Genomic DNA, 20399 nt, shown 5'->3' on the forward strand with positions numbered 1-20399 from the left:
AAAATTGAATGCGTTTTTTAAAGTATTTTAGAATGGACGTTGATGTGGAAGAGGCGGCATTGGAGCAAGTAGCAGCTCTACTACAACGTCCTGATCAACTGGAAAAATTGCCGGAACTCAAAAAGAGAGCTGATAGAAAGAAGGTAAAACTAATAAATTCTTCCAAGTTTATTGAAGTGTGAAAAATTAAAAAATTTCAGCTCGCTGTCGAGGCTATGCTCCGAACTGGTGTTCAAGGTCAATTAGAAGGAATTCGAACTGCAATTGCTCATCTTCAAACCGCTTCAGATGATATTACCGCTATTTCTCAAGGGTATTTATTTTAAATTCACTTTAACGAAACATTTTTTTGATTTTCAGAGTTCACGATATTCGAGAGCGTCTCGGACCATTTCCCCAACTGAAAGAGAAACTTCGAGAACTTCGTGATGCCAATGCTCGTCACGGTCAATATGCAGCTGCAATGGAGAATTTGAAGCATATTTTCAATCTACAAACAACACTTCAAGAAATTCGTGATGCGCTGGATGATGAAAAGTCTGGAGGAAATCTGTTGTTAGCTCACAAACATATTATGGATTTGGAAAGAGCTCGAGACGAATTGCTGGCCGAAGTTCATAAAATGAGTGGAACAAATACGGAAAAAGAGCAAATGGTTATTTGTTTTTTTTTTTGTATTTTCCAAATATTTATAATATTATTTTTCAGCTTCTCGTCAATTTCTTCAAGGGAGTTGACTCGGTTGTCGCCGAATTGTCGAAGAATATGTGGTTTATTCTCGGTCGAACTTTGGAAATGGTTAAGGTAATTTTTTTATTCGAATATATATTGATATGGTTTAAATATCAACTGAATAAAAAAGTTAAAAAAAAAAGAATTATCGAATTTTCTCGCCGATTTCAGCGAATTTTTTTTGTTATTTTGATCCGAAAAATTAAAAAAAAAAAGAATTTTTTTGTCCTCCAAAACCTTGTAATAAAGTTAAAACAATTGCGAGCGGTCACTGTAGATTTGAATCTCTGAGAAAACATCTGGTTTTACGACATTTTGCAGGAAAGTGAATTTCAGAATAATTCAAAATTCTAAAGTTGGATAAACATTTTAAAAATTCATTTTCGTCCTGGAAACCTGCCTGAACTATTATTTTTCAGGGAAATGAGCAAGGTGGCGGACCGCAACAAGTTGTGACATGTCTTCGAATTGTGGAACGAGAAGAAAGGTAATAATTTCATGAGTTGTCGTGATCAGGGCTATTGCAAAAAGATATTCTACCAAAACAAGAAAATTTTATTTTAAATTTGGACCAAAAGACAAAAAATCGAATTTATGAAGAAAAAAAAACTACTTTTGATTTTAAACGGGACACAACGAGAAATTTTCAAAAATGTTAGAACCTGAACGAACGGAAGGATTTTTGTTTTCTTTTTGTGTTTTGCTGAATCAGTGTTGTAATTTTTCGGTTTTTTTTGGTCCCAAAAAATATTTTTTTTTCCCAAAAAACCGACAGCCCTGGATGTGATAACAAAGTTATATTTATTTAAGAATCGATAAATTCTACATGGAAGCTCGAAGCAAGAACTCATCGGCATTTGTTCCACCAGGCCGACCTCGTAACTGGAAAGAAAAAGCCTTACGATCACTTGAGAAGACTGTCTCAAATCGAGTAGATGGAAATCAACTCGAAGATCGATCTCTGAACAAAGCGTGGCTTGCTAGATATTTAGAAGTTTGTAAAAATGTAATTATGGATGATTTACAATTGGCAAAAGTGGCGATTCCGTGTTTCCCACCGGATTGGCAGATTTACGATCGATATGTTCACATGTATCACACATCTGTGTGTAGAAGAGTGAGTATTTGACTGAAAAAATCGATTGTTTCCTCATTTCCTTGCTTTTAGCTCCGAGAAGTGGCATCGGAACATTTGGAAAAAAGCGAGCTGGTTCAGTTGATGTCATGGATCAAATTTTACGCATCTGAAGATATGCTAGGACATCCGAAACTGAGGATCAATGCACAGGCTATATTACAAGATAGTCCTGTTCTGTCGAGAAGCACTCTGAATCAACTTTGTGATCAATTTGTTGAAATGTCGAGAGATGATCTGAAATTATGGCTGAAAAATACTGTTTCTCATGAGACTCATGTAAGTTTTATTTTTTTTTTTTAATTCTGTCTTGAAATTTTCAAATCATCAACAAAAAAAAGACTGAATGATAGAAAAAAACCGTAATAGTCAAAAAAAAACTTTAAAATTTTTAATTAAAAAAAAATCTATTTAGTTTCGACATTTTGTTTTTTCTGTTGAAATGTTCAGTTTTCATTGATTTTTTCGTTAATATTTGATTCGAAATGTCAAAAAAAAAATTTCAGACATTTTTCCGAAGAGAAAACTTGATTTCTCGTAAGAAAATTACTAAAACTTAAAATTGGCTCAGAAATTAAAAATTAAAAAATTTTATAATTTTTCTTTGTTGAAAAATGTCTGAAAATCTGACAAAAAATGTTGCAAATCAAATATCTATGAAAATGTCAAGAAAGTTCGATGAATTTAGCTAGAAAACGCGAAAATGTCGAAACTAGGTAATTAATTTGCGCGGGAATTCAAAAATAAAATCTATAATTCAAAATATAATTTTTCGTACAAAGTAATAAAAGTAAATTTTCTACAAAATTATTTATTCCAGGATTGGTACAAAAACTTGCGGCCAAGCGAGGACAATCATGGATATTTCTACACTGATCTGCCAAATACTGTTTTTGGAATGCTCAAGGACACGGTAAGTTTTTTTTCAAAATATTTGTAATTTCCGCTAGTAGAAACTAAGAAATTTCCTTTCAAATCCAAAAAAAAATGCCGAGGAATTTAAAAAGCCCGAGAAAAGAACGCACACATATTATTAGCAGCTTTTGCATACCCTCTCCGAGTTGGTTTTTTTTCTAATTTCGCAAAATTTGTAATTCCGCGTCGTAGTTCGCTTCACGTCACCATCATCACCACCTCTTGTCGAAATTCACCACGAAAGACGAAAAAAAAGACAAATGTGAGCGTTGTATATCTATTTTCAAGTGTCAGAGAAAGAATTATTTGTTTACACATGGTATTTCACGTGAAGTACACACGGAGGACGAGTGATTGAGCTAATAATGAAGATAAATCAGGAAAAAAAGAAACGTCAGATGATCACATATATTGTCTCCGAGATGATAGGCTTGATCAAGGAATTGTCTGGAGAACTTCCTGAAAGGGCAGACAAGTTTGAATAGTGATAAGGAATTCCTTTTATAAACTCGAATACCAAGTTTTAGAAACAGTTACGAAAATTCATATTTGAATGAAAATTCGAAATTTTTAATGAATATTTTAGTGTCGTCTAGACCCCCTTACTTCCTTTTTTCGAAGGTTTCTTCTACAATTTAATTATATTAAGCTAGCTCATGAGTAATTTGTCGTGGCGACCTATTCTGTTTGTAGTTTATTTGTATGCAGAAGACATTTTAAATGTCGTAGTGTGATTATACAAATTTTCGTACTTGTATTTGGTGTGTATAGACGAAAATTATGAAAATATAGATGTGAAATGAGATTAAGTTTTTTTCAGAATTCTCGGGGAAATCCCCAAAAATTTGAACTCGTTCATATTCGTTTTGCGAGAAAAAGAAACAGCAACACCCTTTAAGCGGTGTCGATTTACGAATAACTAAATGAATCAGGATTTCCCCTTTCTCACAACTCCCCCACACACATATGCACAAATACAACTATATCTTATTCATCATCATCATCAGTGGGTGGTTACAGCCCAAAGAACCTCGACAATTGAATTAGCACCATCTAGAATACGCAGAAATGGGTCTTCGTCGTTTTCTTATTCCATTTTTCGTTAGTTTCTCGAAAAGTTATCCTATTGGTCGGTTTTCAGCTTTTCGGGTCAGTTCTTCGTTCGCTTTCGCTCTTAAATGTTCGACTTCCGCCTGGAAGCAGCTCGCCGGGCTCCAGGAGCTGAAGCTAAATGAGGGCGAATATTGGTGGAAAATGACGCCACTTCTTTGTTTCTCTTTTTGAAAGCAATAATTAGTAGTGGAGAAGTGAACAAGTGTGTTGTTCCTTCTTTCTTTAGATGAAAAAAATGCAAAAGTCCTACGCACTATTCATCATAGTATCTGAAGCTTTAAAGCTTAATTAAGGAAGTAAACCCTGTCGAAATATAAGAACGCTCCTTTCTTTTCTATTGTTTTGTATGAGATGGTCGTTTTGGAGCAATTTGAGATCAAACGGCACCAAAATAATTCATGAAAGGCAAAATTTCTAAAAGAATGCTGGGTTATAGCCGAGATGAACAGAATATTGAAATAATATGAAGAAAATTGTTCTCATGTCAAAATATATACACAATAGACTAAATTTGGTCGGACAAACTAAAAAAATGCAAATTTTTTGGTTAGTTGCCAATACCAAATACCGAAAAACGTATCCATGAAGTACTTTTGGAATATTTTACTTTTTTTTATTTGGTAGATACTCTAATAAAATTTTTCCGCGCAATCATTTCCTTTTACGCAATTTTAGATTTACTAGAACATATTTTCAAAGTTGTACCAAAATTTTACACACCTGTTATAATAAGTTGTGTTCTAAACTAAAACGTAAAGTCTCCAGGTTACTGTAATTGTATGAGAACCCCCGTTCCCAATATAATTAGCATAGGAAAACATGTCAACGTGAGGGTACTCTCGTAATCTGAACGAAATCTAGAAATATCCATTACAATTGAATCATTCTCTGATGATCTACGTGAGAATCTTGATAGTTTTTTATGTTGCACATTGTGAAAATTCACATTTTGCATTCTGATGGGAGGTGGGTACGTGGTGACGTGACTTTGAACTCTTGGCAAATTGTTTTGAAAAAACGATGCCCCATCGTACGAAAGAAGGTCTCAACAATACATCTTCATTTATTTTCAAAAAGGAAAAAACGATTTGTGTTTTATTGTGGTCATTCTCGGATCTTCAAGAATTATTTTCTTTATCACCATTATATTTTTTAGTGAAAACAGAAAGAGGGGTGTGCACGAGCTTTTTTAAAAAAGGTTTAAATATCCCAATTGGTGTCTTTTCATGGTTGAAAAATATGAAATTACATTATGCGAATGAAATGACAACGAATCAATACATATAATGTATAGAAGGATGGTTAGTAGAATTTAAGATAGTAGAATAGACAAATTTAGGTATGCATGTGAACCGATGAAATATAGTCAAAGAGGCTGATGGAATGGAGAAGAGTTAGAGTTATGGCAAAGGGTTTTTTGTCGACATCGACGTGTTGTGGTGTTTTTTTTTCGAATTTTGGACCGGGAGTTTGTCAAAAAAGGAGGAAAATTACAAGAACATTAGAGCCAATTAGATCTTATTCCTAGACGCTAAACTTTTGTGGCTGTGATGGATGGAGTGGAAGAGACTAGAATCAACTGATTTATTCGATGTATGATCGGAGAGCAGGTGGAAGAGGTTGTATGTCATTGATTTCTACTTTGTCATGCAATGATAGGTGCAAACCTTGTGCAGACACGGACATGCATAGCTTCCAGCAGATCGTCGTCGCATCACTGATCCTGAAATTATAGAGTTGTTTTAATCGAGCTTCTTCCAAGGTCTAAATTGACCAAAATCTACAGTTTCCAAGTTTGGAAATGATAACTGACAAAGCTTTAATGCTTTTAAAGCTTCTTCTCAAATTCCTGCTTGAAAGACATACCCCGGCTTGACGATGCCCTTTTTGCTTCCATCATTGCTTCTTCTGGATCTACTAACAAATCTCCATCTGATGCCAATTGCTTCGCTACAACCTGATCGGCAACTTCTAGAGCCATGATACGATCATTGGCTTGAGGGAAGAACTGAAATACGGATATTACTATATGAATAGCATTAGCTCAAAATTTAATTATTACAACTGACACGACTATCGTTGTGTTTTTTGAGCTAATAATATGATGCCAGAATTTCAAATTAGCAATTTCTATACCAAGAAGAGTCAAGACACAAAATGTGCTCCAAAGAATGAGTTCAGAGAACCTACCAAATAGAAGCCGTTGACAATTGGCATCGAAACAAGAAGACACATTAAGATTACTGTAGCCACCGATGTGTTCATATTTTTCAGAAAAGCTGGTTCCGTCTTCGTGTTCTGAAGAGGAGAAATAGAAATAATGCAGCGTTTTGTTAGAGAAGAGCGTCCAAGAAAATGGGCGGGGCCTCCTCCCTCCTAATGCGGAGCAGATAAGTGGGTGGAGTCGTTTGCAAAGAACACCTTCTACTTTTTCTCAGGGTGGCGGGAAATTGAATGAAAAATGGGATGAGAGAAAGAAAAGAGAGAACAAAATTTGCAGAGTTTCAAAATTGGAAGGACACAATTGAATTCAATGAATGAGTGAATTGAATTGAAATAGTGACGAGATAAAGAGAAGCAAAATGAAAAGAAGTTGGTGTTCGAATATCTAAAACTTGGACTCCATCAACTGAAAGAGTAAGGGGCAGACAACAATTTTCTAAATTTACCTGCCTATTGTTAGGTTTCAAACTTTGCTCTAATATCCTTCAGTGAACAGGAATGAGCAGGACGATTTGGTTACTGTAATTGAAACTCAATTCATGAGTTTCAATTTTCAAAATAAAATTTCAAAATGTCAGAATTAATCTAAATCAGTTATGGATCGTCGGCGGAATAAGATATCAAATGTCTAGTACGATTCTGCAAAAATGCAAAAATAAACCAGAAGAGAAAAGTGCCGCCGACAAAAAACGTTGAAAGATTCGCATTTATAATCTGCTTAATGGAATAACTCTCTCGCTTGGACACGGTGACGAGTCGTTGGTGTTGTCGTTAGTGATTCTGGAGCACAAAGTGCAGGAGACAACAGGAAAAAGTCAAGAGGGACGGATGTTGCACATATACACACAACATGACACCAATACGAGGATTCGTCATTCATTTTTCAACCCGCCGACGTGTCCGTCTTCATCTCTCATTAGTTGCATTGACTCGGATTTCGGCTCAGAAGGATGTAGAAAATGCAACTGAATGATCTTAAAATGAGTACTATCTTTTTGAACGAATCATCTATTTGCACCTTAATTTTTAGATGACGTCAACAAAATTGGAAATAAATGTAATTTGCCGGAAATTCAAAGGTTTCAATGAGCAATTTTGAAATTTGAAGCAAAATTTATAGTACTATGGTTAAAAACCAATAATATACCGATTTGCTAATTTCGGAAACTATCGGTTACTGTAGATTCTACATACGCAAACGAATAATCCAATGTTGCTAATCTCTACCAGAAACAAAGAGTAAGAAGAAACAGCAAGAAGCAAAATGAGAAGAATCCAATTTCCTCGAAAGGATTGGGCTCGGTTTTCTAGGTTTCTCTACCGAAAAGAAAATGGAATTTCGATACTTTTTGCTCACTGTTTTTAAATCAGATGAGTTTCACAAAAAAAAGTTAAACGAATCGAAGTCCTATGAAAGAGAAACTTTCTGGACTCCACCAACTTTGAACAGCTTGGCAAAGTTTGTAAAGAGACGTAAGACCAAAATAGGTGAAGTGCGTGGGGTCTCGAGACTCTGCAGAAGATTTTTGAAAAAAGGGTCTTGAACCGAAAAACTGCGATGAGAGCTCTCACGCCTGGATTAGGAAAGAGAAAGGTCTCATAGCAGCAAGTCCTAAGATCTCTTTATGTTAACATATGGAAAACATGAACATCGAACATTTGAAATTCAAGAATTCAAGCAAATTTTAATCCGAATGGTTAATATGTAACAAACAGAATTGATCACATATTGTGTTGAACAGATGTAAGGTTTCTCTTGGAACTATCAACAAAATAACATTCAGCATTAAAAGCTCTTCAAATGTGATAGGGTAATTCAGACCAATGAAGTTCAACTAGATTTATCTGTGCAAACTCTAGAGTTGATGACAAAGCAGAATATGGAATTATTCACCATGAGAAAACCCCTACTCGAACTTTATCAATTTTTCAGCTCGACAGATTCTCGTTATGAGAAATGTTTCTCATCGTTCAAAAATTCATACGACCTGGATGAACTCTTTCCGGAACTTAGACGCATTTTTTACTAGAGAAATGTAAAAATATATTTCATTTCTGTTTTCGTTCTGAGCTACCTGGAATAGCTGAATTCAGACAATAGATTCGGAAGGAATTAATATTTATTCAGTTGGACATTAATTTAGAAGCAGAACAAACTGATATAAAAAAGAATCGTGTGCGTTAAAAAAGGAAGCAATTCAAAATGAGAGACAGCGGGAAATATAATGATAGTTGTCGAAGATCTGATAGTTATTGAATAAGAAGTATTTTTAATTATTGCCGTCATTTTAGTAATTAATTTAGAGATGGATGCAGCTGCATCATATATGCGTAGGGGGGAAGTAGGTGCTGAACTTCGGGGTTTTCCCGGTCATTTGGACGTGGGCGACGTGGAAAGCTGTATGGACTGTTGTAGTAGAGTGTTGGATGTCCCGTCCAGTGATCTCGGTTTGGTGGTAATGGGATTGGACGCCGAGGAAGGTCATTTTGTTGGCGAGCCAAGGCTGGTGATCTTGCTGCAATTGGAATCGGTGGTTCAGCAGCTTCTTGCTCGTCCGAAGTGGTAGAATATGTCGGTGATACTGGAGAGTAGGCTGGAGAAGGTGGTGAAAACGATGGACTTCTCATACTATTATCCGAACCAGCGTTCGATGAGACAGAGTTTCTTCCATCTGGATCTTCTGGTTCATCATCATCTTTCTCGACGTCTATTTCAACATCCTCGTCATCTTCATTTTCACGTTGTGCCTAAAACTCGTGCATTGAAAATTGTCAGAATTTTTAATTTCTTGTAATCTTACCGGTGCTGGACGAGGAACAGGCATGTTCTGTAGATTTTGGTGTGGTGGAATATAGTGTGCAATACCTTGACTGACAACCGCCACTGGAGCAGGTTGACCAGCTAATAAGTTGCCTGAAAATCAGAATAATTTGTTTTCCGAGTGATCACTTCACTTATACTCACCAATATTCGCTGGATGGGATGGCTCGTAGTATTTCAAATAACCACCAGATACCAAAAAATTCCAAGTATATGGTTCGATATACACCCGTCCTGCCAAAAAGTCCACTATAATATCACGCATTGCTTTTGTTGCATTCATTTGTAAAAGGATTCTCTGAGACAATCGGCGTGGAAATGGAAAATAGCCGTCGTTGCTCTGATGTCGTTGAATTTGTAACATTTCGGTGCGTCCAAGAAAAGTGAGCAATTGAAAGTCGCCTGAGGTACACGACAAGGCTGGGTCCTGAAGTTTAAAAATATTGGTATTTTGAAAATATTGGCTTTCTTTATCGTATAACATCTCAAATTTTCACACTAGGAATAGGGAAATACATCTTCCAAAATCTACAGTAATCTCACCATAATCTTCCTGATTAGATACTCTCCTCCATTTCCTTGACCAGGAAATCCAATTAGAAGAACCTCGTACAATGTCTCTGATGGCACCATCTGAAGACATTATTCAAATTATTTAATTTCAGGTGACATTGGCAAAGGAGGTATCAGTTGAAGTTATTCCTAGCATCATCAACTTGACGATTCAAGAATTCAATGAGTTGGCAGGAAAATATAGAGGTTAGAGCAAAAAATTCACTAGTTTGAAGAAAAAAAAATCAATTTTTCAGATGCATTCACTGCTTACAAGACGGATTATTTTGCGGAGAGGAGCAAGTATCAAGAGTTTACTTCTAATATTGTGAGTTTGATTTCCAAAATATTCTAGACAACATTTTTTGAAAAAGTGATATTGCCATAATGCGAAATAATTGTGAGACTTTACTACGGTCTTGGCACGAAAAAATGCTAAAAATGCCGTAATCTCCATGTCTCAGTGTTTCTAAATTGTTTCTATACTTTTTTCTATGATTTTTATATAACTTTTTTAAAAAATTATTTCCACAAAAATAACCTCGTTTTCAAGAAAATCAACTAGAAAAAATCGAAGAAAAATCCAAAAAAGTTATGTCTGGGGACTACTGTACTTTTTAAAGGCGCATGCCATTTTCCTTTACATTTCGGGTTGAGGACGGTGCCGTATTTTTTATGAAAAACTCGCAAAAAAAAAAACCAAATTTTTTTGAAATTTCCTAACCTTTTGAAAAAAAAAATTATAAACTATCTACATATCTTTAAAATAACCAATTTTTTTCAAAAAACAGATTGCAATCGCCAACAATCTTCACACTTGCATCGAATCAACTGAAAAGTATAAGCAACAAATTCGTTTATCAATGGAAGGAGAACAAAACGCGGCGGCTGCTATGACAACGCCACTCGCATCAGGACGACGTACTGCTGTTAGACAACAGCAACTCATCGAGAATATGGACGCTTTAAATACGAAATGGAGTAATGCAGCTTCAGTAGCGTAAGCGAGGGGTTTAAAGCCAGATTTGAGAGCGGAAAAATGATATCTGATAAGAAAAGTTGAGGTTTTGTAGTCTAACAAAAACGAATATCATAATAGAACACTTCAAAAATTTCAAATCTGTATGCCAAAATTTACGCTAATCAAAAAAATTTCAAAAATTTTGAGCAATGTTGCAACTACTACAATGTCCAAATATAAATTATTGAAAAATTTTGGTTAATTTCACACAAAATGGGATATTTTTAAATCACACGAATTTTGCTAAACATTACAATTCGATGTCTTCTTCCAATTATTAAAATTCTAAATTTATGGTTGAAAAGTCATTTTAAAAGTTTTGCAAAAAATATTGCTATTATAGAGACATCTAAATAACAATTATCTAGTGACGTATAACTATTATTTATAATTAGAAATTGTTCATCATAGACGGAAGAATATGTACTTTGAAACCTGCACTTTTATTTTTAAAAATAATTTTAAAAAAGCAAAACCAACAAAAACAAAATCTCAAATTGTTCGTTGTGTCGCCACGAATATTTATGCAAAATCAATAGCACTCACACGAAACAGCTCTTTTTTGGAGAGGGCGCAGAACCAACAGATGCCAGTATACCCTCTGTGCTGTTTGATGACCACAAATTTCTATTGGAAATTGACCGGACTAGAGAGATTAATATAGCATTGGAAAAGTTGAATTTTGGTTCATTGGACTGGAGGTGAACATTTCAAAAAAAAAATTACTATTGCCGAGACGCGAAGTTTTCGTTCAAAAACTACGGTATCGGGTCTCGACACGATTTTTATTTTATATAAACGCGTCTTGCAAGAGTACTGTAGCTCTTCAAGATTTCCCACAATTTATGTGATTCTAATTTGTTTTATTCTAGTTTTTTCTAAAATTAATCAATATATTTTTTGCGAAAAATATAAAAAGTCGATGAAAATTGCGAAGAAACGAAAGTTTGAAATTACAGTACTCTTTCAAGTCGCACAGCTTTTCGCATTGAACAAAAATTGAAAATTGTGTCGAGACCGGCTACCGTATTTTTGGTACAAAAATCGCGAAATTTCGCGCCTGTGTATAAGCAGATAGGATAGGGGTTTCGTGTTTATGAATTTAGCGTTTTTTTTTCACCAAATTAAAATAATTCAATTTCAGAGTAAACTATCTCCGAGAAGAAGTCATCACAGATATTGCTCCAAGTCTCGTTGAAATCTTCTCGAAAAAATGGTTAACCGGAAGTGCTGCTCTCGAGACAGTTTGTATGACTATTTCCGATTATTACCACGATCACAAGCATCTGCGACCAGTCACAAGGTCCACTTTGCTTATGGATCTTCAATTTAGAATTGTTAGCGAATATTTGAAGGCAATCGAAACAAAGTAAGTAGCATTTAATTTGGATTTTTTTTTCTCAAAACACCAATATTTCAGGCGAGTGAGTCTCAATTCGTATGAAGAGCGTGCACTTGCAGGAAAGAGAATGAAAGCTGATGTTGTTCGTTTGGATAATCTTTATGCTGAATTTGCGACAAGTTCTGATATGGCTGATCAGGTAGAGATCAAAATCTTATTTCTAAAAAATTAATTTAAACATTTTTACAGCTCCCACTCCTAACATCAATTGTGGCTGCAGCTGGAGATGTGATTTCTCTAAAAGACAAATCTCTTCTGTCACTTGAAGCCACTTCATTTGCTCGGAAATTTCCAAATTGTCCTGCTGAATTGCTTTCTGCTGTTATTGCGACTCGTGATGATATTAGTGGCAGTGAAGCTCGTAGTTTGGCTAGTGAAGTTCTACAACATGTACAGTTCCATCCAAAGGATCAGATATTCGATCAACTTTTTGCTTTGCGACAACAAGAAAATTCGGAACGACTTCCAAATTTGGGAATGGCCAACATGTTCAAAGCTGACTTTATGTCAATGCTCAAGAGAGACGCATAATTTATATTTACTTATAGTTAATTTATTTTCAATTTCACTTCACTTCAATGTAAAAAATTTTATTCTCAATAAGTTTATTGCCAAAATGTTTATCAAAGCTTTGATCAAATACTTAATAGGATACAATTATACATATAATAATGAATCAATCATTTTTTTCCATTCAAATTCCTCTTTGTGGTTTTCGTTCGAAACTGATGTTGTGTCGTTTCTAAAAGATTACTTTTTTTTTTAATTTTTAAAAAGTTATTTTCATTATTACCAATGTCTGACTGGATACTGTAGATTTGCTGAGTTTCAACTCAATATCAATTTCTTCTTGTTCATCTTGTCGACCTGAATAAGTTTATTATAGTAACAGATACCTAAGAATACGATTTTTTCCATATCATTCCAGAATTTTTCTTCAAAAAACAATGTAAAAATATAGTTATTTTCAAATGAAAAATTTTAGAATAACATGGTGCAATAGACACTTTTGTATCAGACATCTATCGATTTTTTTAAAAATAACTCACCATCTTTTTTCTTCTTTTCGCCTTTGATTTTTGGCACTTTTGCTGGTTTCGGTGCTTCCTGATGTTTCTGTATCTTCTGTATAATCATCTTTTTTGGTGGGCTCTTTACTTCGGACGTACTCGGACACGAAACAGTTTTGGCACAAATTTTGGGAGACTGTTTCATAGAGATTGGAGGAGGTGCAAACTGGCGGTAGCGTTTTGGAGATGTAGGTGGAAGTCTGAAAAGTTTTTTACTTTGAATTTTAAATTTGAAAAAATCACGAAACTTACCGAGAAGTTGATGGCATTGCGGAGAAATCAAATTTTGCCGGTTTTGTCTCTTGTGGTCTTCTTTTAATATTTTTGTGAAACGTCAGAACGTCTCTAAGCGTAACTTCAGGATTCATAATAGTTGATGATGGTGTAGGACCCTTGGTTTCAATTGGTATTCCTTTGAAAGCCAGTGAATGAGCTTCTTCCTTCACTTCTTGTAGTAAAACTTCATCCATTGGATCATGTTCATGAGATGAGTAAAAGCTTTCGCGTGGTTGTCTTACTGGGTGACCTTAAAAATCAATCAAATACAAATTTTTGTTTAAAAAAATCTTACAAGGTTGTACAACAGGAAGAGGTTGTGTCTGTAATATGCAATTGAAGATTTCTTTGACATTTTTTGCTCTTCCGACATGCATATTTCTCAAAAACACAGAATTTCGATTCCAATCAGATGGTTGTCCTGTCTGAAAATATTGCGAATTTTATTTATCGTAACTAAAAATACAAAAAAAAACTTACTAGGTATTTATAGACGGATTCACGATAGCTTGAAGGTCCTCGACATCGAACAATAAAGAACTCTTCGTCGTTTGCCATACTTGAATTCAGTATTACCAAAATAGAGTAAATCCGGAAAATCTATTGCGAAGATGCGCGCAAAGTGCGTCAGCTGAGTGCCGAAAAGACGTCAGCAGTTGTATATCTCTATTTCTCTATGCTCTCTTCAACTTTCAGTTTTCTCTACAACTTTTACAGTAGGTTTGTGTAGAATAAGATTTTAAAAGTGGTTTATTGTAATTTTGTGACTTTCATAAATGCGCATATTATAAATAATTCTTATTTTTTCAATAAACGACCTTTGAGATGATAAGCGGATCACATATAACTTATCGAATGGCCTCAATCATCAAAATTGTTATCAACTGGAACAAAACGATAAAGAAGAAATTATTTTATCGGTTTGGTCTCACGATTTTTCTTGCCATTTTCGCGAACAAAAAGTATTCTTATTTTCTCTAATTTGAAACAATTATTATTTTTTGATTGTTTCAATGCTGTGAAGTATTTATTATTTCAACAAAAAATTGTTTCTTGTTTCCCACCAAGATAAAAAAGTTGTGCACTTTTCCGTTCTAGTGTTTGCACCAATCTTGCTCGGTGCGCCACGATTTTTATTTTTAATTATATAATTCCTCTTCAACTCCTCGTTTTATTCGAAAAATGTTCTAAAAATATTCAATTTTCAGTCACAAAATGGCGACGATCGTGCCAACACTCTTCTCATTCGTTCGTGACACTTACAAGGGCCGTTTCGACGTGGCCACATTCGAAAGAGAAGTTGGACGCGATTTTGATAATCAGGAGATTGCTCAGGCCATCAGCAAATACGAGCAAGAAGCGAAGAATTTGAGAAATGTAAGATTAATAATTCATAAGCATAATTCTTCTTTGTTTCTATTAAAATGCTTGTTTCAGAAAGACGAAATTCGCAAAGTAATTCAATATATTGATCTAACTACCTTGAATGGTGATGATACTGCGAGCAAAGTTGTTGCATTGGCAAAAAGAGCAATCAATCCAGTCCCAACTGATCCATCAATTCATTGTGGATCCGTTTGCGTCTATCCTCAAAGAATCGCCGATGTCAAGAAATTCCTTGCTTCTTCGAAGTTAAACTCCAATATCACTTCAGTAGCCGGAGGATTTCCATCTGGACAATATCATTTGAAATCCAAAGTTCTTGAAGTCGAGCTCTCTGTTGCTGATGGAGCTACTGAAATCGATATTGTCATCAGCAGAGCATCAGCATTGGACGAGGATTGGAAAACTGTTCACGATGAGGTTTTGGCATGCAAGAAGGCTTGTGGCTCGGCTCATCTCAAGACTATTTTGGCAACTGGAGAGCTGAAAACCTTGAGCAACGTCTACAGAGCAAGTTGGGCAAGTATTCTCGCTGGATCCGATTTCATCAAGACCTCAACTGGAAAAGAATCTGTGAACGCCACATTGGAAGTTGCTTACGTTATGTGTACTGCCATTAAGCGTTGGCATGAGCTCACTGGAAAGAAGGTTGGATTCAAACCAGCTGGAGGAATCAAAACTGTTGATGAAGCACTCTCTTATGTTGCTCTTGTCAAAGATGTGAGTGTTACTTATTCTAAATACAATTATAAAATTCATTTTTCAGATTCTCGGCGACGAATGGCTCAATCCTCACTTGTTCCGCATCGGAGCTAGCAGTCTTCTTGATGATTGTCTGAAGGGTCTTTAGATCAGTTTTTGTTATCATCTTTTTTTTTTGTTAAGGTTTTCCCTATTCACTTTTTTTTTCGAATTGCCATAGCATCCATGTTACAATAGGTTGTGCCACCCCGAGTTTTACAGAGATTTTAAGGAATGAATAAATAAATTGTTTTATTTTCTAAAAATTAAAAGTTTATATAACATTATGTTTATATTACCATGCTCATATTTTAAAAAAATTGAATACAAGAATTAAAATATTGAATTTGGTAGTATGGTCCGGGTAACCATTCTCCATCCAGATCTAGGCATCGGTGGAGCCGAACGATTGATTGTTGATGCTGCTGTTGGATTACAGGATCGAGGACACTCTGTTCGGATTTTCACGAATCAATATAGTAGATCGCATTGTTTCCAAGAAACTCTAGATTTGGGTGAGTCGTATTGCCTTAATGCAAAATTTCGCGTTTTTTTGTGCCAAAAATACGGTAACTGGTCTTGACACGACAAAGTTGTGTTAAAAGTTATTTGTTTAAATATTTAAAACTCAAAAATTTCAATAAAAACATTCATTTTTCAAAATTCGCAAAAAAAAAATTGAAAAAATTTCCAAATTCGTGTTTTGTTGATATATTTAGATATCACATAAATAAATATATTTTTATCGAAAAACTATAAAAATTGATGAAAATTCCGCGACAACAAAAGTTTGAAATTACAGTACTCATTAAAATTGCATGCAATTTTTCATTCAAAAAAAAGAAGTCACATACCGTATTTTTGTCGCAAAAATCTAAAAAATTTCGCGTCTCCGTAATAATACCAATCGTCAAGCTGATTTCATTTTTCAGATATTTGTACTGTGGTTCCATGGATACCCCGTTCAATTTTTGGAAAAGGTCATGCTCTTTGTGCATATCTTAAAATGATCATTGCTGCTCTCTACATTGTAATCTACCACAAAGATACTGACGTCATACTTTCGGATTCTGTATCTGCTAGTCAATTTGTTCTTCGTCATTTCTCAAAGGCAAAACTCGTATTCTATTGTCATTTCCCGGATCGACTTTTAACGAAACGTGATGGAAATCTGAAAGCTTTCTATAGAAATATTATTGATTGGATTGAAGAGTACACAACTGGACTTGCAGATGTCATTTGTGTCAATAGTAATTTTACAAAAAATGTGGTTCGTGAAACATTCAAGTCACTGGCATCTCAGGAGCTGACCGTACTCTATCCTTCGTTGAACACCGAGTTTTTCGATTCGATTGAAGCTTCGGATGATTTTGGTGAAGAAATTCCACGTGGTACCAAATATGTTTTCACCTCACTGAACCGATTTGAACGAAAGAAGAATATCGTTTTGGCTCTAGACGCATTCGGTAACTTTAGATTTTATATTTTTAAAAACCTGTGTAATAAATTATTTTGCAGAGAAATTGAAATCGAATCTTCCTGCCGACGAATTTTCGCAATGTCATCTTGTTATTGCTGGCGGATATGATTTGAAAAACCCAGAAAACATCGAACACTATGATGAACTTGTTGAACATATGAAGAAACTGGAGCTCCCAGCTGATCAGGTAATAAATACGAATTTAGCAAAGTATAAATTACTTTTAAATTTCAGATCGTATTTCTCCACTCACCATCTGACACTCAAAAAGTAAATCTCATTCGGAGAAGTCGTGCGGTACTTTACACGCCTGATAGAGAACATTTCGGAATTGTTCCAGTTGAAGCAATGTACTTGGGAACCCCAGTAATTGCTGTTAACACTGGAGGTCCCTGTGAATCGGTTCGGAATAATGAGACGGGATTTTTGGTTGATCAAACGGCCGAAGCGTTTGCTGAGAAAATGATTGATTTGATGAAAGATGAGGAAATGTATCGAAGAATGAGTGAGGAAGGTCCGAAATGGGTGCAAAAAGTGTTTGCATTTGAAGCATTTGCAAGAAAGCTCGACGAGATTATTCAATCTACGCTTTAATTAATGTTTTTTCTTGAAATTTGGGTTTTAAGCGTTTCGTTTTAGAATCGCCAGTGTATTTTTTGTGATAGTCCTATGTGCTTTAAATTATTTATTTTGAAAGGTTCAATAAATTATATTTTATGACCGAACACATTATATTCTCAGTTGTTATCTTATATATCCACACCGGAATGTTGAATATCTGACCATATATATTTAGAATGTTGCGGTAATTTTTTTGTTGCTGTGGAATTTTATTTTATTTTTATTTTTCATAGTTTCAACATTTTACAATTTATTGAAATTTATGGGTTTTAATTGTTATATTTGGCGTTTTTCGTTTACTTTTTCGATAAAAATAAATTCAGTTAAAAACTAAGTTATAACAATGAAAACACATAAATTTGAACAAATCGTAGAAAAATCACTACAAATTTGACAGATTTTATGGGTTCTATCGCGATTTATTGAAATTAACGTCTTTTAATTGTTTTATTTTAGTTTTTTAGATAAATACTGTTTTCAAACGAAAAACTTTGAAAAATCGATAAATCTCGCAGTACTCCTGAAAGGCACACACTCGTTTGTACTTAAGAAAAATTGTCGCGACGAGACCAACTGTCCAACTACGGTAGTTTTCAAAATACGCGGTTCACCGCAAAGTCAAATTGCGGACCTGAACATTTTTTTATTTTTCCCGCAAACTTTTTTTTTCAATTTTGCCTAAAGCGCTCGAATAAACATGAAAGTCTCGTGTTTCCTTCCATCCAGACCTCTCATTTTTCAATTTTAAAACTAAAAGCACTTTTTGACCTACTTTTTGTCGCAACCGCCAAAACTCGCTTCCAGAATTATTCCCTTTTTAGGATTTTCGACGCAACATCTCCAACCGGTTAGTTTTTTCGCAGATTTTCTCGCATTCGCGTAGTTTCACTTGTTTACTTCGTGGCGCCTCGTTTTTTTCCGCTCTCTCGTCTGACCACCTTCATATTTATTGATCTGCGCCTAGCGGCGCCCGTTGAAATACTCCACATTTTTTTGCAATCTTGTCTGCGAGTTCAGGTTATTTTCGACTTTTATGAAAGCTTGCTAGGAAGCCATAGCAACCGGGGAAGAATACGCTAGCCAAATGAGAGATAGAATCGATCAGCTAAATTTAAGATAAATAGTGAATTCGAATTCTAAGACCTGCTCGACCAGCTGAAATTCTAAAACTCTGCGCCAAGATGTATAGACAGGTAATAATATTTGAATTTTCTTTAAAAGTGACCTTGAACCCTAAGATTTTCGCTCCTCCTAAACGTTGTAGTCTGTTACTCCCTGCCGCGACAATTGTCAGCAAAAATCGCGTCACATGATGATGAAAGTTTGTGGCAATGTTATAAAAAGACTGACCTTATTTCGTTTCTTGGAAGATGCAAAGAAATGTTTATTAAAAATTGCAGTGTGAAATCATGTCTCTCGCTCCAAAGGTGCATTTCTTATTTGTTTTTTAAAAATATATTTGGTTACTTAGATATTAATTTAAATCACGGAAAAGTTTAAACCCCTCGATTTCTGTTATTTAACATGATCACTCACTTTTATAACAATTAATTTGGTTTTTCAAAGATGTTCCCAGAATGTTTTATTAGTTCTCATTTCGTCCTCCGATTTTTTTTCTTTCGTCGCTCTCCAATTTTGCCAATGTATTTCATTCCCATTAGATAAGCACCGCCCGTCACCTTATTCTCCTTCTTTTCACATTGCAAACAAATTCGTTGCCGTTGGGTTTCAATATCCTTTTCATTTTTTGTCGTATTGTTGTTCTTGTGATTGTGGTTGTTATTTTATCGCGGTATTATTTTTTTTTGTTAAACTAATTAATTTTTAGATGTCGAAAGCATTCATCGGAAAGCCAGCTCCACAATTCAAGACTCAAGCCGTCGTTGATGGCGAGTTCGTTGATGTTTCGCTCTCTGACTACAAGGGAAAATACGTTGTGCTCTTCTTCTACCCACTTGACTTCACTTTCGTGTGCCCAACCGAGATTATCGCCTTCTCTGACCGTGCTGAGGAGTTCAAGGCTATCAACACCGTTGTGCTCGCCGCTTCCACCGACTCTGTCTTCTCTCACTTGGCATGGATCAACCAGCCACGCAAGCACGGAGGACTCGGAGAGATGAACATTCCAGTTCTCGCTGACACCAACCACCAAATCTCCCGTGATTACGGAGTTCTCAAGGAGGACGAAGGAATTGCTTTCCGTGGTGAGTTATATTCTGAATGGAATCCTTCATATTTTCGTACTTTATTTGAAAAATAAAATTTCAGGACTCTTCATCATCGACCCATCACAAAACCTCCGTCAAATCACCATCAATGATCTTCCAGTCGGACGCTCTGTTGATGAGACTCTTCGTCTTGTTCAGGCCTTCCAGTTCGTCGAGAAGCACGGAGAGGTTTGCCCAGCTGGATGGACTCCAGGATCCGACACCATCAAGCCAGGAGTCAAAGAAAGCCAAGAGTACTTCAAGAAGCACTAAATGTCTTACATCTCTAATTTCCCCCGTATCCCTAGTATTTATCTGAACGGTTTATTTATACTCATTTTTCATTTTGATACTGAAATTCTGAAATTCATGAAATTGCTTGATAACCGTAAAATAAACTCGGTATTCGAATATAACTGTTTCTGTTCAGGAACAAACAATATGTGTCGAGACTCTCTCTCTGTTACTTTTTTGTCACTTTCCTAGACCGCCCGTGTTAGTCGGTGCGCGCGCATCGTCGTCCTGTACAGTGTTTGTGAGGGTCACCTGTGATTATTCATTTCTCTATGCCTCTTCAAAGCTGGGCCGCTCTCACTGACCTGTACACTTGGACAAAATGGGGGTGTTCGATAGAGCGTCAATGCATATATAGCTATAACAGTGTGTGTGTGTGTATGTGCATGTTTATTCATGAGTCATTTTTCCCT

General features: G+C 35.4%; 7 protein-coding genes and 4 non-coding genes across 13 annotated transcripts; 6 read left to right on the forward strand and 5 right to left on the reverse strand.

Moving 5' to 3' along the window:
- The first annotated feature begins 23 nt into the window (after positions 1-23).
- sec-6 (Exocyst complex component 3) lies at positions 24-12654 on the forward strand. The gene is made up of 14 exons (NM_062605.9): positions 24-143; positions 201-313; positions 361-655; positions 709-804; positions 1152-1219; positions 1543-1849; positions 1901-2146; positions 2688-2780; positions 9605-9698; positions 9749-9819; positions 10283-10491; positions 11657-11881; positions 11933-12053; positions 12104-12654. The coding sequence occupies exons 1-14, from the start codon at positions 33-35 to the stop codon at positions 12443-12445; spliced, it is 2391 nt and encodes a 796-aa protein (NP_495006.2). The 5' UTR covers positions 24-32; the 3' UTR covers positions 12446-12654.
- Positions 3776-3833, forward strand: F09E5.23. The gene has a single exon (NR_051062.1). It is a non-coding gene; the product is annotated as an Unclassified non-coding RNA F09E5.23 (non-coding RNA).
- F09E5.20 lies at positions 3776-3833 on the reverse strand. The gene has a single exon (NR_051063.1). It is a non-coding gene; the product is annotated as an Unclassified non-coding RNA F09E5.20 (non-coding RNA).
- Positions 4941-6217, reverse strand: nssp-18 (U-scoloptoxin(04)-). Its single transcript, NM_182253.3, has 3 exons — positions 6086-6217; positions 5762-5903; positions 4941-5618 (listed from the first exon to the last, which is right to left on the reverse strand). The coding sequence occupies exons 1-3, from the start codon at positions 6158-6160 to the stop codon at positions 5533-5535; spliced, it is 303 nt and encodes a 100-aa protein (NP_872053.2). The 5' UTR covers positions 6161-6217; the 3' UTR covers positions 4941-5532.
- On the forward strand, positions 7498-7622 carry F09E5.21. The gene has a single exon (NR_051064.1). It is a non-coding gene; the product is annotated as an Unclassified non-coding RNA F09E5.21 (non-coding RNA).
- On the reverse strand, positions 8224-11213 carry F09E5.12 (uncharacterized protein). Its single transcript, NM_062606.3, has 5 exons — positions 11059-11213; positions 9483-9572; positions 9084-9366; positions 8920-9032; positions 8224-8866 (listed from the first exon to the last, which is right to left on the reverse strand). The coding sequence occupies exons 2-5, from the start codon at positions 9570-9572 to the stop codon at positions 8414-8416; spliced, it is 939 nt and encodes a 312-aa protein (NP_495007.1). The 5' UTR covers positions 11059-11213; the 3' UTR covers positions 8224-8413.
- Positions 12452-14299, reverse strand: agt-2 (AlkylGuanine DNA alkylTransferase). Its single transcript, NM_062607.5, has 6 exons — positions 13741-14299; positions 13556-13685; positions 13237-13510; positions 12964-13184; positions 12708-12781; positions 12452-12656 (listed from the first exon to the last, which is right to left on the reverse strand). Exons 1-6 carry the CDS (start codon positions 13816-13818, stop codon positions 12609-12611), a joined length of 825 nt encoding a protein of 274 aa, NP_495008.1. The 5' UTR covers positions 13819-14299; the 3' UTR covers positions 12452-12608.
- A 169-nt stretch (positions 14300-14468) lies between these two features.
- Positions 14469-15637, forward strand: F09E5.3 (Putative deoxyribose-phosphate aldolase). Its single transcript, NM_062608.9, has 3 exons — positions 14469-14637; positions 14698-15363; positions 15410-15637. The coding sequence occupies exons 1-3, from the start codon at positions 14476-14478 to the stop codon at positions 15491-15493; spliced, it is 912 nt and encodes a 303-aa protein (NP_495009.1). The 5' UTR covers positions 14469-14475; the 3' UTR covers positions 15494-15637.
- Positions 15638-15738: 101 nt separating this feature from the next.
- algn-2 (Alpha-1,3/1,6-mannosyltransferase ALG2) lies at positions 15739-17583 on the forward strand. The gene is made up of 4 exons (NM_062609.8): positions 15739-15899; positions 16317-16850; positions 16903-17051; positions 17099-17583. Exons 1-4 carry the CDS (start codon positions 15740-15742, stop codon positions 17456-17458), a joined length of 1203 nt encoding a protein of 400 aa, NP_495010.2. The 5' UTR covers position 15739; the 3' UTR covers positions 17459-17583.
- A 1083-nt stretch (positions 17584-18666) lies between these two features.
- prdx-2 (Peroxiredoxin prdx-2) lies at positions 18667-20103 on the forward strand (the record flags this gene model as incomplete). 3 transcript variants are annotated; one of them, NM_001381416.1, is made up of 3 exons in its annotated part: positions 18667-18678; positions 19314-19689; positions 19754-19965. In NM_001381416.1, the coding sequence occupies 3 exons, from the start codon at positions 18667-18669 to the stop codon at positions 19963-19965; spliced, it is 600 nt and encodes a 199-aa protein (NP_001367731.1). The 3 variants fall into 3 exon arrangements, with proteins under 3 accessions (NP_001367731.1, NP_001300536.1, NP_001370635.1); NM_001313607.3 differs by lacking the exon at positions 18667-18678 and adding an exon at positions 18895-18912; NM_001383831.2 differs by lacking the exon at positions 18667-18678 and having other exon boundaries at positions 19754-20103.
- Positions 20104-20133: 30 nt separating this feature from the next.
- On the reverse strand, positions 20134-20353 carry F09E5.22. The gene has a single exon (NR_051065.1). It is a non-coding gene; the product is annotated as an Unclassified non-coding RNA F09E5.22 (non-coding RNA).
- Positions 20354-20399: the final 46 nt, after the last annotated feature.

This window comes from Caenorhabditis elegans, chromosome II, assembly GCF_000002985.6.
Source record: "Caenorhabditis elegans chromosome II".
Taxonomy (NCBI): domain Eukaryota; kingdom Metazoa; phylum Nematoda; class Chromadorea; order Rhabditida; family Rhabditidae; genus Caenorhabditis; species Caenorhabditis elegans.

What these genes read in the sequence shown, in the direction of transcription:
- agt-2 (NM_062607.5), bottom strand. Translation starts at nt 13,818, where the DNA reads ATGGCAAACGACGAAGAGTTCTTTATTGTTCGATGTCGAGGACCTTCA. An exon ending in GCAATGCCATCAACTTCTCG is followed by an intron (nt 13,185 to 13,236) that starts GTAAGTTTCGTG and finishes AAAACTTTTCAG; the next exon opens with ACTTCCACCTACATCTCCAA. An exon ending in CAGTATCCAGTCAGACATTG is followed by an intron (nt 12,657 to 12,707) that starts GTAATAATGAAA and finishes GTAATCTTTTAG; the next exon opens with AAACGACACAACATCAGTTT.
- F09E5.3 (NM_062608.9), top strand. Translation starts at nt 14,476, where the DNA reads ATGGCGACGATCGTGCCAACACTCTTCTCATTCGTTCGTGACACTTAC. An exon ending in AAGCGAAGAATTTGAGAAAT is followed by an intron (nt 14,638 to 14,697) that starts GTAAGATTAATA and finishes TGCTTGTTTCAG; the next exon opens with AAAGACGAAATTCGCAAAGT. An exon ending in ATGTTGCTCTTGTCAAAGAT is followed by an intron (nt 15,364 to 15,409) that starts GTGAGTGTTACT and finishes TTCATTTTTCAG; the next exon opens with ATTCTCGGCGACGAATGGCT.
- nssp-18 (NM_182253.3), bottom strand. Translation starts at nt 6,160, where the DNA reads ATGAACACATCGGTGGCTACAGTAATCTTAATGTGTCTTCTTGTTTCG. An exon ending in TTGTCAACGGCTTCTATTTG is followed by an intron (nt 5,904 to 6,085) that starts GTAGGTTCTCTG and finishes TCCGTATTTCAG; the next exon opens with TTCTTCCCTCAAGCCAATGA. An exon ending in AAGGGCATCGTCAAGCCGGG is followed by an intron (nt 5,619 to 5,761) that starts GTATGTCTTTCA and finishes CTATAATTTCAG; the next exon opens with GATCAGTGATGCGACGACGA.
- algn-2 (NM_062609.8), top strand. Translation starts at nt 15,740, where the DNA reads ATGGTCCGGGTAACCATTCTCCATCCAGATCTAGGCATCGGTGGAGCC. An exon ending in CCAAGAAACTCTAGATTTGG is followed by an intron (nt 15,900 to 16,316) that starts GTGAGTCGTATT and finishes TTCATTTTTCAG; the next exon opens with ATATTTGTACTGTGGTTCCA. An exon ending in TTTGGCTCTAGACGCATTCG is followed by an intron (nt 16,851 to 16,902) that starts GTAACTTTAGAT and finishes ATTATTTTGCAG; the next exon opens with AGAAATTGAAATCGAATCTT.
- sec-6 (NM_062605.9), top strand. Translation starts at nt 33, where the DNA reads ATGGACGTTGATGTGGAAGAGGCGGCATTGGAGCAAGTAGCAGCTCTA. An exon ending in GAACTTTGGAAATGGTTAAG is followed by an intron (nt 805 to 1,151) that starts GTAATTTTTTTA and finishes ATTATTTTTCAG; the next exon opens with GGAAATGAGCAAGGTGGCGG. An exon ending in TTGAAGGCAATCGAAACAAA is followed by an intron (nt 11,882 to 11,932) that starts GTAAGTAGCATT and finishes CCAATATTTCAG; the next exon opens with GCGAGTGAGTCTCAATTCGT.
- F09E5.12 (NM_062606.3), bottom strand. Translation starts at nt 9,572, where the DNA reads ATGGTGCCATCAGAGACATTGTACGAGGTTCTTCTAATTGGATTTCCT. An exon ending in ATCTAATCAGGAAGATTATG is followed by an intron (nt 9,367 to 9,482) that starts GTGAGATTACTG and finishes TTTAAACTTCAG; the next exon opens with GACCCAGCCTTGTCGTGTAC. An exon ending in CTGTTCCTCGTCCAGCACCG is followed by an intron (nt 8,867 to 8,919) that starts GTAAGATTACAA and finishes CACGAGTTTTAG; the next exon opens with GCACAACGTGAAAATGAAGA.